At 49.4% G+C, this 14,905-nt stretch overlaps 1 protein-coding gene across 2 annotated transcripts in view; it reads right to left on the bottom strand.

Moving 5' to 3' along the window:
• Positions 1 to 11,003, bottom strand: part of HCN4 (hyperpolarization activated cyclic nucleotide gated potassium channel 4) — a 137,602-nt gene extending 126,599 nt beyond the window's left edge. For both annotated transcript variants that reach the window (XM_081887610.1, XM_081887611.1), the window contains exon 1: positions 9,343 to 11,003. In XM_081887610.1, coding sequence (XP_081743736.1) covers positions 9,343 to 10,184 — 842 coding nt within the window. In that variant the 5' untranslated portion in view covers positions 10,185 to 11,003. The remainder of the gene's footprint in view (positions 1 to 9,342) is intronic.
• Positions 11,004 to 14,905: the final 3,902 nt, after the last annotated feature.

Genomic DNA, 14,905 nt, shown 5'->3' with positions numbered 1-14,905 from the left:
CTACTTGCACTTTGACGTGCTTTCGAACTGCTAGGTTGGCAGGAGCAGGGATCCAGCAACGGGAGCTCACCCCGTCGTGGGGATTCGAACCGCCGACCTTCTGATCAGCAAGTCCTAGGCTCTATGGTTTAACCCACAGCGCCACCCATGTCCCATATAAATATTAAATCAAACCAAAATTATCCACACCAATGAAGCGCATTTGGAACTGCTGGTCAATTGGTCATAAAGCAGAAGGCAGAACAGTCTCGTTTGCCGTCACTCCAGAAGGCATGACGAAAGCCAGTGTGTGGAAACAGCAAGGAAGCAGTTTTCAGTTTAGTGGTAAGAGACTCTACCTTAGCGGTAAGAGCTTTTTGGCTGTGGAACAGACAGCCTCAGGACACTTTTTTTTGCTGGACAGCTGTCTGCATCTAGCAGAAAGCTGGATGAGTTTATCTTCAAGGTTCCTCCCATCTCTCATGATTCTTAATGTTTTCTAGCATGTCTTTATCCCAAAGGACAATAAACCCTCTTGGTTTGTAATAAGTGTGGGACAGACAGCTGCGAAATAGATCAGTCCAGCATACAGAGAAAAGACATATGCGATCAGAGATGGGGGCTTTGCAGGGTTGTTGACATGAGAACAGGAGCACAAAATCAGAACACTGCTCCATCAGCAGTTCGAATCCCCGTGACGGGGTGAGCTCCCATTGCTCGGTCCCTGCTCCTGCCAACCTAGCAGTTCAAAAGCATGTCAAAGTGCAAGTAGATAGATGGGTAGCACTCCGGCAGGAAGGTAAAAGGCATTTCCGTGCACTGCTCTGGTTTGCCAGAAGCGGCTTCGTTATGCTGGCCACATGACCCGGAAGCTGTATGCCGGCTCCCTCGGCCAACAAAGCAAGATGAGCGCCGCAACCCCAGAGTCATCTACTACTGGACCTAACAGTCAGGGATCCCTTTACCTTTTAATAATCTAGGATTGCACATAAAAGACTGGACTGGGGAAGGAGAGAAAGTCAAGAATGTGAATCTTAAATGCCAGAGACAGAATGAGAGAAAGCATAACTAGGGGGGTTTGAATCCCCTAGTTAGAATGAAAGTCAGTTAGAATGAAAGACAGAGAAACAGCAGGCACATCCCCTCATCCGCTACCTAACCTTTACTTTATCCGGTAGCTCAGGATAACGAGCCTGGAGGTCATTTTAAATTCTGCATTGTTTGCAACCCAGGTCAGCAACTAATTGTGGCTCCAGGAAACTTTGCAGAGCTGGCAGGTGGTGGCAGGACAGCTCTGTTCCCCTGAAACCCCCACCCCACCCATTATCTCCACTCTCCATCGCAGAGTGAAGGGGGGAGGAGCAAACTGGACAGGGCTGGAGTCCTCTGTGCCTCTGCATTACAGGAGAGAGAAACAGAGTTGTGCACTGCCTTAGACCTAGGCGGTATGAAGGAAGAACGAAGTCTGTGCAATGGCAACTTTTGCACCCCACTTCAAGAATGTAAGAAAAGCCCACCTGGATCAGACCAAAGCCCATCTAGTCCAGCATTCTGGTCCCACCAGAACATATGGAAACTTATGGGTGCTCTTTTTTGTATTGATTGCTCTTTCTCTCCACTCCGCCCCGGGGCACGAGGGTGAAGGGTGGGTACAAAAATCTAGCAATAGCAAGAATAACCTCCATAGCTCAAGGTTAGAGCAGTGTTTTTCAACCTATTTTGGGCAAAGGCACACTTGTTTCATGAAAAAAATCACGAGGCACACCACCACTGTGTGCGGAGAGGGAGATGTCAGAGCCCCGCTGCTCTCTATGGGGAATCGGCTGAGAGCGGACCACCTGTTCGCTCTCATCCGATCCCACCCGATCTGATCCCCACCCAGGACGGATGGAAAATAGGGTGGACACAGTCCGGCGCCAGCCTAGTGGCCGAAAATTTGACTTTTTAAAAATCTTTTGAATTTTTCAATTTTTCCCACGGCACACCAGGCAACATCTCGCGGCACACTAGTGTGCCGCGGAACAGTGGTTGAAAAACACTGGGTTAGAGCACCTGCTTTGTATACAGAAGGTCCCAGATTCAATCGCTGGCATTTCCAGGTAAGGCTGGGAGAGAGCCCCTGCCTGAAACCCGAGAGAGGCACTGTCAGTCAGCACAGGCAGCACTGCGGGAATTATAGGGACAGAACTACCCAAACTGTATAGAAATTTATTCATGTAGGCGACTACAACAGCAAGAATGTTACTTGCCCAAAAATGGAAAGAAGAAGAAGTCCCAGCAAAAGACAAACGGATACAAAAACTTACGGAATATGCAGAAATCGCAAAACTTACTGGAAAAATAAGAAACCAAGATAACAAACTTTTTATAAAAGAATGGAAATGGTTTATTGAATATTTGCAAACAAACTGTAAACATTGGCAGGATTCTTGTAATAACCTGAAGTTTTATAAGAGTATATACTTAAAGCAGATGAATAAATGAGCAAATGAAGTTAATTTGGATATGCAGAAAATATTAAAAATAAATTTAAGGAACCGCAGAAAGAGGGGAAAGATGTCGAGTTTTGAAATGTTGAAATGATTGTAAAATTACTGAAATGTATAAAACTGAAAATTATAATGAAATAAAAAAGCACAGGCAGTACTGAGCTGGACAGACAGTCTGGCAAAAGGCAGCTTCTTAAGACCCCGCTCGCACTCATCTTCAACTCATACTCAGAGGAATCGTGCCTCTAAGAATGAAGGTGGACCATAGCCAGGATAACTAGCAACCATGGATAACCTGATTCTCTATTATTTACACCCATCCAAGTTGGTGGTCACCGCTGCACCCTGTGGTTTCAAATCACATCATTCTGTGACCTCTTGCTTCCTTCTCCCACAGCCTCATACACCTCTTGAGCACGGAGCAAACACTGAAAGTGGTGGATATGGGGCAAAGGGACTCACAATGCGGGAGCCAGCATGGTGTAGTGGTTAAGAGCGGTGGACTCGTAATCTGGTGAACCGGGTTCGCTTCCCCGCTACTCCACATGCAGCTGCTGGGCGACTTCTCTGAAGTCTCTCAGCCTCACTCACCTCACAGAGTGTTTGTTGTCGGGGAGGAAGGGAAGGAGATTGTTAGCCGCTTTGAGACTCCTTAAGGGGAGTGAAAGGCGGGATATCAAGTCCAAATTCCTCCTCTTCTTCTTTACTGTGTCTGGGACTGAAAGTAATCACTGCTGTGGCACTTACTGTGCATTCATTTCAGTAAGTGCCCATCCTTATCCTCTGGGATAGGACAGAAGAGACCTGCTGGATCAAACCAATGGTCCATCTAAATCAGCTTCCTGTTTCTCACAGTGGCCAATCAGATTCCTCCAGGCAGCCCACAGAAGGGGCTTGAGGAAAGTAGACCTTCAGCACTGTTTATCCTCCGGAAGTCAGATCTTGACGGCACTGTGTATCTGAATATGGATGTTTGGCTTTGCTATTGTGTCTAATTGAGCTCTGTTTGCTCCCTAAACCTGTGGAACACACACACCCTTTCAAAGCAATCCAAGCCACACAATGAGTTCCATAAATTACTGTGTAAAACTGTGCTTTTGATTTCTGAAATGACTGACAAGAGCTTTCACTGAGCGGGAAAAAGATGAGATAAATCCACTCTGTCCACAACCACCAGGCACAAGTTTATAGATCCCTCTTTTGTCACCTTTTCTCCCTAAACTCAAGAGCTACACAAGCAGTTTAGCCATATTTGCTTCACAGAGGAAGTCCCTTTGTCATTTTATCGATCTTTCTCAGCTCTACAACATGGCTAAGGGATAGCAGGAGAACCATACGTTTATATAACTATAAATGCCAGTATAAAAAAATAAAATACTAGAGGAATGCAAAAAATATGCATCAGGGTATTAGAGACTCACAAAATTCAAACACATCACTTAAGGCAGGGAGGAGGAATCTGTCACCCTCCAAATATGCTTGGACTTCAACTGCCTGACCACTAGACCATGCTGCCCAAAGCTAGACTTAAAGGGACTCCAAAGGAACCACAGGTTCATCATCCTTACTTATGGTCAGGAAGGTAGACTAGGGCTGCACAGTTTCATGGGAGCAAAACCCCAATGAACTCCACCAGATTGATTTCTGTGTAAACACGCGTAGGAGTGCCCTGCAGCCAGTAGATTACGCTTTTATTAGTCCCAGTTCTGTGAAAACAACATGCTCCCTTGATCATCACAAAACTTGGAAGTGCCATGGCTACAGGACTCCAGAGTGGAACTGGAGCTATCAAGGAAAGATAGCTTTGGGCCAGAACTACAGGTGAAGAAGAACTGGAGAGGCAGTGCAGCATAGTGGTTAGGGCAGGGGCCAGCAAACTTTTTCAGCAGGGGGCCTGTCCACTGTCCCTCAGACCTTGTGGGGGCCAGACTATATTTTGAAAAGGGGGGGAGGAACGAATTCCTGTGCCCCACAAATAACCCAGAGATGCATTTTAAATAAAAGCACACATTCTACTCATGTAAAAACACACTGATTCCTGGACCCTCTGTGGGCCGGATTTAGAAGGCGATTGGGCTCCGGCACCCGGGCCTTAGTTTGCCTACCCATGGGTTAGGGTGTTGGAACAGGACTGGAGAGAGATAGGTTTGAACCCCCACTCAGCCATGAAACTCACTGCATGACCTTGAGCCAGTTACCATCTCGAAGCCTAATTTACCTCACAGGGTTGTTATGATAAAAAGCGTAGGGGACGGAAGGACCATGCATGACACACTGAGATCCTTGGAGGTGAAGTTGAGATATAAATGTAATAAACAAGTGAAAATATGGAGGAAAAGTTGTGAGGTAGCAGAACAAGCCGTTTAAAGACTATCCCTTTCCAACAAGCCTTTTAAGCCTTCATCCCAGTCTGTGTCTGTTTTGGATATGAAATTGTCTACATATGATTTTTTTTAAAAAAATTGTTCTTATATCTAGGAGGAGTGTAACTCTGAATGCCAGCTCTAGGGTGGGGAGATGTCAGAGGATTGAAACTGGAAACTTCTGCATGCAAAGCAGACACTCTACCACCGAGCTGTGCCCCCTCCCCGCTTTGGGGAGCATAGGATTATTGAAAAAGTGAAGCCATTCATTTCAACAAAGTCCGACACAAGGCGCTTACAATGCAATGAGTTAGCTCCTTGCTACGAAGCAATTGTGTTCCTCCCATTATTTTGAGAATTGCTGCCAAAAAGGTGTGAGCACATTAGGCATACTTTAAATAATATTTTTTTTAAAAAAAAAATCTAAATCTAAAAAAGACAAGACCTTAACAAAACAAAAGTTGAGAGTTTTGCAAAATTTCACAGAAGCAGAAGCTTCCGAGAAGTAGTTTTAGGTTGGACTATACACATATTAGGACGAGGACTTGCCAATCAGAAGGTCAATGGTTTGAATGCCCACGATGGGGTCAGCTCCTGTTGCTCTGTCCCAGCTCCTGCCAACCTAGCAGTTCAAAAGCATGTCAAAGTGCAAGTAGATAAATAGGTACCGCTCCGGCGGGAAGGTAAACGGCGTTTCCGTGTGCTCTGGCTTACATCATGTTGGCCACATGACCCAGAAGCTGTCTGCGGACAAACGCCAGCTCCTTCGGCCAGTAAAGCGAGATGAGCGCTGCAACCCCAGAGTCGTCCATGACTGGACTTAACGGTCAGGGGTTCCTTTACCTTACCCCTATACACATGCACACACTTCCTAGGGAATGAGCCCTGATTTAAAACAAGTCTCTCCTTCAGTATTTATTCCGTTTATATCCTACCTCTCCTCCAAGGAGCTGAAAATGGCATGCATACTATGGCCACTTTCCCATTTTATCCACACCACAACAACCCTGCAGAGAAGGTGAGACTGGGAATGAGTGACTGGCCCAAGGTCACCCAGCGAGCTTCATGGTTGAGTGGGGATTCGAACCCTGGTTTTCCAGGTCCTAGCCTATCAGCCTAACCACTTCACCATGACAATCATCCTACACTTGTATCAAGCATTACTGCCAAACACACACAGTCCCTTGCTACATTCTGCTGACAGTCCTCATAGGAAGGAAACTGCCTTAAGGATTGCATTGCTAATGTATGTCAAAATCTGGTTGCATGAATGCACACATGCACACATACACAACTGTCCAATCAGACAAGCAGGGGACACTTTCAAGGCCACACTCCAGGCAGGCAAAAACATTCAGAGGGTGCAAAGCAAGTCCAGGGAGGGGTGTGGCCTGCAGAGGGGGGCGTGGCTCGGGAAAAGTCTCAAGGGCCAGATAAAGATGCATGGAGGGCTGCATTTGGCCCTTGGGCTTGTGGTTGTCCATCCCAGCTTTAAGCTGCGATGTGACCTGCAAAACTCCTTCAGTCAGCCGTGAGTTTGGGAGCCAGGACAGTTGCAAGCACCACCTTAAATGGGAAACAAACCAGACTTCCGGGTCTTTCTTCAGTGTGCGCTATCACAACCAGATACCACCAGCCTCACTATTGGTTCCTGTACTCCTAATGGCTCCATTTCCTCCCAGACAATACAACAAAGGTGTGGATGTATGCCAATTTGTAGGGCATAATTAAATTAAACTAACCCCAAGCTGCTGTGGACTGGTGTTGCTTAACCCAAGGGTAGCTGATCTATGGACCTCAGGATGTTGTTGGACCAGTGTCCATCATCTCCAATCACTGGCCATACCGGATGGGACTGATGGGAGTTGGCAATCCAATGGCAACATGCAGGTCACCCCTTCTGTGGGTCTGCATCCGCTCTGCATGCAGAATGTCTGGAGAGCTTCTGTCAGTCAGTATAGACCAGGTTTCCTCAACCTCGGCCCTCCAGATGTTTTGAGACTACAATTCCCATCATCCCCGACCACTGGTCCTGCTAGCTAGGGATGGTGGGAGGTGTAGTCCCAAAACATCTGGAGGGCCGAGTTTACCTATGCCTGGAGAATACTGAGGTGGGTGGACCAATGGTCTGATTCAGATTACAGCAGTTTCCTTTGCTGTAAAATTTATTTATAAACTGTCCTGAATTTACTGCCGGTCCAGGATTGTTAGATGACCCTGTGATCCAGCGCAAAGAATGGGTAGGGGTGTGGGGAAAACATTCTGTCCACATCATGCCTCGTTTTGTAAAAACCTTTATCATCTCCTCCACTGCCACCCTGCTAAAGTGTAAATTCCAGAAACCTGGAACGCCTCTCCTCTTTATTTCCTCTTAACGTTATTGTGTAAGGCGGTTGTAATTAAAATCAACATAATAAGGCCCAGCTCTTGATTGCGCTAAATCATTTCTTATTGATTGCAACATATTACATACATATTTAGTAGAAGAAAGTTTGCCAGGCTCCAGTTAATTCAGAAACGTTTGACAGCACAGCCCCCCCCTCCCTCTCTCTGCTACCGAATATGTACTTGAAAGAAATTAGCTATGAAGTTAATTCATTCAACAAAAACAAAGGCTCCTCCCTCTGTGATTCCCACTCACCAGAGTTAAGGACAGCTTTTTTGGAAATAAATAATGGCTTAATTGGTTAGTCTATTTTAAAACTAGACCTTTGGAGAGACGTTCGGCTGGGTGCAACATCTCTCTACTCTTTCACAGGGAAACAATCAGAGCAGGATTTGGAGGCAAAGGTCCAGGGGGAACCCACTCAGCAGAATGAGGAGGGGGCAACATGCACACCCTTGCAAGGGCAGCAGGGCTGGCTTAGCAGCTAAAGGCAGCGGGAGGCGGGAGGGACCAAAGTCTAAATTTACTTGACTGCACCACTGATTGCTCATTCTATAAAGGAGACACCCTTTGATTCACACATATCCCTGTCTCAGGATGCTGCAATGCTAAATACCTAGGCTATGCCACCAAAGGCCCTTCCGTCCAGGCTGTTGGGACTGAGGAGGAGATCTGGGGAGGAGAGATTTCGGGATGACTCTGCAGCTGCAGTCCTATCCACACATGCAGCCAGATCCCCCACGTTTATTCACAAACATGTCCCACTGAGTTTCACCAGGCAAGTCCCAAGAAGGGAATTCTACAGTTCTTGCAACCTTATTAGGAAGTAATTGAACACAAGGGTCTTACTTCCGAGTAAGCACGTCTGTGATCTGTTCAAAGAAGTCACAATGACTCTCTCCAAGGTTTGAGGCTTTGCAGTTGGTGCATCAGGTGCACAGAAATAAGGGCAGTAGAAATTTCCCCGTCACCTTGTCCTTTTGGAGTCATTGCACACATACATCTCATTCATGGGCTGTATCCAAGCCCTACTCAGAGAAGACCCATTGGAATTAAAGGACCTAAGTGAATTGAGTCCATTCATTCCAACAGGGCAGGAGTAACATTGGTGACAACCCATCATTTTGACGCCAGAAGATGGAGAGGTTGCTTTTCAAATGTGAGAGTTGAAGGATGTTGTGATGTAAAACTTTAGTGGTATCTTCAAGGAGGGATTCATCCTCCTCCACCAGTGATGCCCTCTATGCAACTGGGGAAACTGGGGCAGATGGAGTCTCTGTCAGGACAAGAGTTTGGGGGCAGAGAAAGACCATTCAAAGTCAGGGAAGGGGGTGCACAGCTGTTGCCCGTGTTAGCCCTACTCAAAGTAGGCTCATTGAAACGAAAGGACCCAATCCATTCATTTCAGTAGATCTGCTCTGAATGGGACTTAGTTGGATACAACCCAATGTGTGCATCCCGACTCCAGTGGCGTAGCGTGGGGGGTGCAGGGGGGGCCGGCCGCACCGGGCGCAACATCTGGGGGTTAGGGAAATCCACGGGTTAGGGGGCGCAAATCCACGGGTTAGGGGGCGCAAATTACTTGCCTTGCCCCGGGTGCTGATAACCCACGCTTTGCCCGACTCCAAAATTAATATGCGCCAACTGCACGGTGACTTCAAAAAGGCAACTTGACTGGGAAACGCCTCCCGTGTATGTTTTTTACACCTGATGCGCCAACTGCAAAACCCCAAACGCTGGAAAGAGTCACCGTGACTTCTGCAGCCGTCTACTCTGAGTAGGACTTCGTTAGCTCGAACTAAAGAGGGGGAGACTCCCACGGCTATTCAGTGCAGAGCCCCCCAACCAGTGGCGTAGCGTGGGGGGTGCAGGGGGGCGGCCGCACCGGGCGCAAAATCTGGGAGTTAGGGTTAGGGGCGCAAATCCACGGGGTAGGGGGCGCAAATCCACGGGTTGGGGGGTGCAAATTACTTGCCCCGGGTGCTGACAACCCATGCTACGCCACTGCCCCCAACTGCCTAACTGCATCGCTTAGTGCCAAACGTTACCTGTGGCTGGGTAAGGGTGGGGTGGGGGAGGCGGAGATAGGGGAGGGGCTTCATCCTCCCCACTTTCCCCTTTTTACCTGAAATCGCTGTACGGGTGGATGATCCAGAAGCCGGCGGACTTAACCCTTTCCTGCTCCCTCTCCACGGCCTTTTGGCTGCCAAACATCCTCAAGGAGAATTTGTTGACCCCCGGCTGCAGCATCGCCCCGAATTGCCTCTGCATGAAGCCAGCCTGGCCCAGCCGCTGCTCGTCGTCCGGGGTGATCTGGTCGGCGCCCCCTCCCGCTCCGTCGGGACCCCCGCCCCCTTCCACTTTCACGAAGGCGGACGCAGAGGGAGGAGGCGGAGGGTCCGGCGGGGACGAGCAGGACGAGGCTGCCGCCGGGGTCGAGGAAGCGGGGGGTCCCAGCTCGGTGTCCGACAGGTCCGGGGGGCTGCGCTCGTCGCCGGGGGACGCCGCGTCCCCTTCGCTGCTGATCAGGCGGCGCTCCTCGCCCGAGTCGTGCGGGTGGCGGCTGGCCAGAGACGAGAGGCTCCCCTTGAAACGCCGGCAGTCCCCGTTGGTGCTGCTCTTGCTGCTGCCCCGGCAGCCCGGCGCCCCCGAGGCAGCCGACGAAGCCGCCGCCGCCGCCTCTCCGCTTTCCAAGAGTCCGCCGCCCGCATCCCCGACGCCGGGCCTCGAGGGCTCTCCTGCCCCTTGCCCCCGGGCTCCCCCTGGCGGCGCCGACGCCAAGGGCCTCAGCTTGATGCTTTTGCGACGGGCGTCCTTGTCGGAGCCGCCGCCACTGCAGCCGCTTCCTCCTCTTCCTCCTTCTCCACCGGCTTCTTCGTCCTCCTCGTCCATGATCGACGCTTTGGGGCCGATCTGCTGCGGGAGGCTGTATAATCGCTTGCGCATCGACGGCGGCAGCCTGTCCATGGCCGCGCGCTCGGGGAGAGGTGGGGGAGGGCGGGGGAGACCTGCTTGCAGGCCGGCGGCTGGCGGTGGGGACCCCCTCGGCTCTCTTCCGCGCCTGCCCAACCCGCGCCCTCCTCAAGGAGCTTCTAAAACGGGGTCTCGCTCAGCTCCGCAGCCAGAGCGCCACACCGAGGACCACCCATCCTTCTCCTGTCCTCCCGGGGTTGCGCCGGGTCGAGGATGCAGCGCTTCCGAAAGGGCAGCGGGGTGCGCCAGGCGGAGAGCCCCTCCCCGGGCTGGCTAGCTGGCGTCCCACTGAGCCGCCGCCGCGGTGACCCTTCCGTCCGCCGCCTGCTGCTGCTGCACAGCCCCCCGGGGCAGCGGGACACCCAGCCGGCGGCTCCTCAGCGCTCGCCACGGCTGCATCTCGGCGGCGGCGGCGGCTTCCATAGGCGCCCGGGCAGCCGCGTCTCCGGCGAAGCAGACATAATAATGAGAAGGAGGGTGATCAGGAGGCGGACGGGGAGGAGGGACGGAGCAACACCTGCTGAGGAGCCGAGGAGGGCGATCCCCGCCGCCGGCAGCCCCCGCGCCACAAGGGCCCCTCGCCCCTCCGCGGCCTCGACGGCGGCCCGCGATAAACAAGGAGCGCGCGAGCAACCTGCAGCAGCATCCAGCGCCCGGGCGCCGCTTACATCACTGCTGCTGCTGCTGCCATCCCTGATTCCTCATGCAGGCAGCTCCTGGTCCTGGGAATATTCATGAAGCCAGCTGATCCGATTGGGTTGCCATAGGAGCCACCGCTGCCAATGGGCTCTGCCTACCTGAGCTGGCAGCCGGGCTTCTTAAAAGGGCAACGCCTCGGACGCCGGGTGGGCGTGCGCGTCTCGGGCGCGGGCTGGGGCGCCTCGGCTGCTGCCTGGAGCGGGGGATCGCGGGCGGAAGGACGAGGGAGCGCAAGGAAATCCAAAAGCCCCTGATGCTCACCCCTCTCTCTCTCTCTCTCTCTCTCTCTCTCTCTCTTTCTCTCTCTCTCTCTCTCTCTCTCTCTCTCTCTCTCACACACACACACACACACACACACTCCTTGTCCCTCAAGTGCTATCATTTGCTCATGGAAAGCTGCAGTGCTGCGCTCAGCTAGGAGTAAGCCCCATTGAAGACCCCGGAACTTACTCCCGAGTAAAGGCGGGCAAGGTTCTTGGCTCTCCACCTTCGCCAACCTAGTGCCCTTCAGATGATTTGGACTGCAACTCCCGCCAACCTCAGCAGCCACAGATGTCTACGTTTCGTGTTGTCCTGCTTTTGTGGCGCTGTAGCCCGTGCAGACAGCAGAGATGCAAACGCAAAGCGGGCTAAATCCACCAGTGTGTCGAGACCATGCTGCACTGTACGTGCCCACTGCAAATAAATAAAAATTATTTTAAAGTCTGCAGGAACCCCTGGTGAAACTTACATCTGAGTAGACGTGTCTATAGAATGGCAGGAGCGCTAGGACCGAAGCCTTTTGTCTCTGTTGCAGCGGCACAGAGCTTCATGGTGGTTAGTGCCCGTTGGGGCTGGTAAGATGTAAGGCAGGAGGCCAACAGTAGGTGGAGCCAGAGCCAATGGCAGGTGTAGTCTAGTTCTGTCCCCATCCCTGCTGAATTCGACAAGGGCACAACAGAAACCAAGGAGGGGGAAGTGGACAGGCAGTGCCACTTTCTGGACTGGTTGTAAGAAAAAAGACAGGTCACTGGGGGCTGGCTGAGTGCAGATTGAGGTAGGTGGGGCAATGCCCCGTTTGCCCTAATTGACCAGCTTCCACCAATGTTGTGTATTCAGAAAGTAAGCCCCCATTGCATTCAATGGTGCTTACTCCAGAGCAACTGTGCCTGCAATTGCAAACCTCAAGTAGAGTCTTCTGCAATGTTAAAGGCTTAACTCAGCTGCTCCCAAGACAAGCGTTCATTAACCTGATATCCTCTGTATATTACAGACTGCAAGTGCTGGCTGGGACTGATGGGAATTGTAGTCCAGAACACCTGTCAGGAGGCAGGTTGATGAAGGCAGTTCCTGGAAATTTGGGGACCAAAAGGTTTTTGCTGTCTCTCCCTTGCTCTTGCAATTGTAGAGTCTCTTATGAGGAAATGAAGATAATTGGTCAATGCAAAAGAATAAAAACAATACCCAATGCAGATTGGAAATCTGGCCTGATTGACTGGTGCATCAAATCAAGAAGGAATCTTAGAAAGGATCCTTTGAGTCCATCCTTTCCAACCTCTGACATAAGCACATCCTGTTTCTGGCGCCTTAAACCAGAAATGCATTGAAAAATACTGTGCATATGAACATCACCAACTGCTTTATACTGAGTCAGACCACTGGTCCATCTCTGATTGGCAGTGAGATTGGTACGTTATATCCTTCAACAGAAGGCATCAAGGATGACAGGGATGCTTTTAAAAATTAATTTATATACTACTTAATGTCAAAATAGTCTTCTAAGAGTTTTACAAATATAACAATCAGTTGCACAAACATTAAAATACAAATTATCATATTTAAAATGTGCACTTTTATTGTATTTGTTTAGCAAAATTTATATCCTGCTAGACTAAAAAACAAACAAACAAACCCCAAGTGGTTTACAACAATATAAAACAAAGCATTACAAATATTGATTTAAAAACAGTTAAGCACAGGTAATAAAAATATTTAAAATATGATTTAACACAACACAAGCTAAAAAGAAATAAAACCCGTTGAGATAGGCTTGCTTAAACAAAACTATTTTAATCAAAAAGGGTCGAGTTGTTTGCCTGATGATAATAGGCAGAAGGTTCTAAAGTTTAGGTGCTGCTAGAATAAAAGTTTGATTTCTTAAAATGGCGGAACAAGTATTATGTGCTGCCAGTAAAAGTGCCAGTTCTGCAATAAAAACAATCTATGAAAACAACTCCACAATTAAAACTGGAGACTCTGTTTGAAAGATCAAGGGAATACCTGGGAGTTTTGGTAGGCAAAGGATGTGCTCTGCCACTGGGAATGACCTCTCCCCACACAGCTATTTAACCTGGTAAACTAAGAGAGCAATTTGAATCAGAACCTGAGAGGCTACTGCTCTAAGTAGCATCTTCTTTTTTAAAGGTTTAATTTAGTGTTCTCATTTATTTCCCAACTTTCAGTATATTCAGTGTGTACTGTATGATTAAAAAAAACCCCAAAGCATCAGAATTAAAAATTGACGCAGAAAAATGAAGACAATTGTATAACTGATGCACTAAGATATGGAAAATGCTTAAATAAAAACAAAAATAAAAAATTGCCACAGATTGAAATAATCTTTCAAGGAGGCAACAGTTCTCAGTAGCTCAATGGAATAGCATAGTCTTCTCTGCCCCCGAAAGCAGATGGACCTCTCTAGTGGTATAGCATCTCAAGAGGTAAGGTAAAGGTAAAGGTACCCCTGCCCGTACGGGCCAGTCTTGCCAGACTCTAGGGTTGTGCGTTCATCTCACTCTATAGGCCGGGAGCCAGCGCTGTCCGCAGACACTTCCGGGTCACGTGGCCAGTGTGACAAGCTGCATCTGGCGAGCCAGCGCAGCACACGGAATGCTGTTTACCTTCCCGCTGGTAAGCAGTCCCTATTTATCTACTTGCACCCGGAGGTGCTTTCGAATTGCTAGGTTGGCAGGCGCTGGGACCGAACGACGGGAGCGCACCCCACCGCGGGGATTCGAACCGCCGACCATGCGATCAGCAAGTCCTAGGCGCTGAGGTTTTACCCACAGCGCCACCCGCGTCCCTATCTGAAGAGGTACACAGGGTCATCTTTCAGGAGATGGGAAAGCTTATCTCTCATCAGGCAGCTGGGGGGTGAATGAATGCTAGAAAGGCAGGACTCACCTTATGGTCCAGCAACATTAATATATAAACATCTTCTGGACGGGGGGCGGGGAGTGAAGCCCCTCCAGCTGAATTTGCTACTAGATACAGTGGGTGAGTAATTGCGCAAAGCTTACATTTTGACCCATTTCCCCATGTGCTCTTTCCAACCTGGAACAATCCATCACTAGGCACTGAGAATAAAGCAATTATGTGCAAAAGGGTGGATTGATCGGGCTGTATGCACTTTGAATGATTTATTAGAGGGAGGAAGTTCTTCTCTGACCTTATTTACAACGGGCTGAGAAATATCAACTGGGAGGAAGACTTCCATGGCAGGAATGCAATTGCATAACGTATTAACTAATATTTCTGGACCAGACGTTTGTGCTATATCACCTTCTCCGGACATCGTATAGACAGGCAGAAATCAAAATTGTGCTAAGAAAGCTCCAAACTCACGAAGCTGAATGATGTGAGCCCAGTGAAAACGAATAGTATTTGCATATATTATGGGAAATTATGAGTAATAGCGTACATGAGAGAGATTTGTAAAGTTGGGGGGAAATTGAAAAGGGAAAAAAAAGAATATTTTCCTTCTCCTATAACACCAGGACTTAGGATCACCCTGTAAAATGGGTGAAATGGTAGATCCGGGATAGTCAAAGGAAGTATATTTTTCCCCCACACTGCAAACAGTTAATCTGAGGGACTCCTCGCTGCAGGATGCGACAGCTTTCAAAGGGGATTGGCCAAATGCATGGAGAAAGAGAGACCTGTCAATGTCCTATCAGCTATGACAACTCAAAAGAACCTCCATTTGCAGGAGGAGTGTAACTGACTGCCAGCTGGGGGGGGGTGGCAAAACAGTAAGA

Source organism: Podarcis melisellensis (assembly GCF_964234715.1).
Source record: "Podarcis melisellensis genome assembly, chromosome: 14".
Classification (NCBI taxonomy): domain Eukaryota; kingdom Metazoa; phylum Chordata; class Lepidosauria; order Squamata; family Lacertidae; genus Podarcis; species Podarcis melisellensis.
The sequence above is the reverse complement of the archived record's forward strand: the minus strand, read 5'-3'. Positions and strand labels throughout refer to the sequence as shown.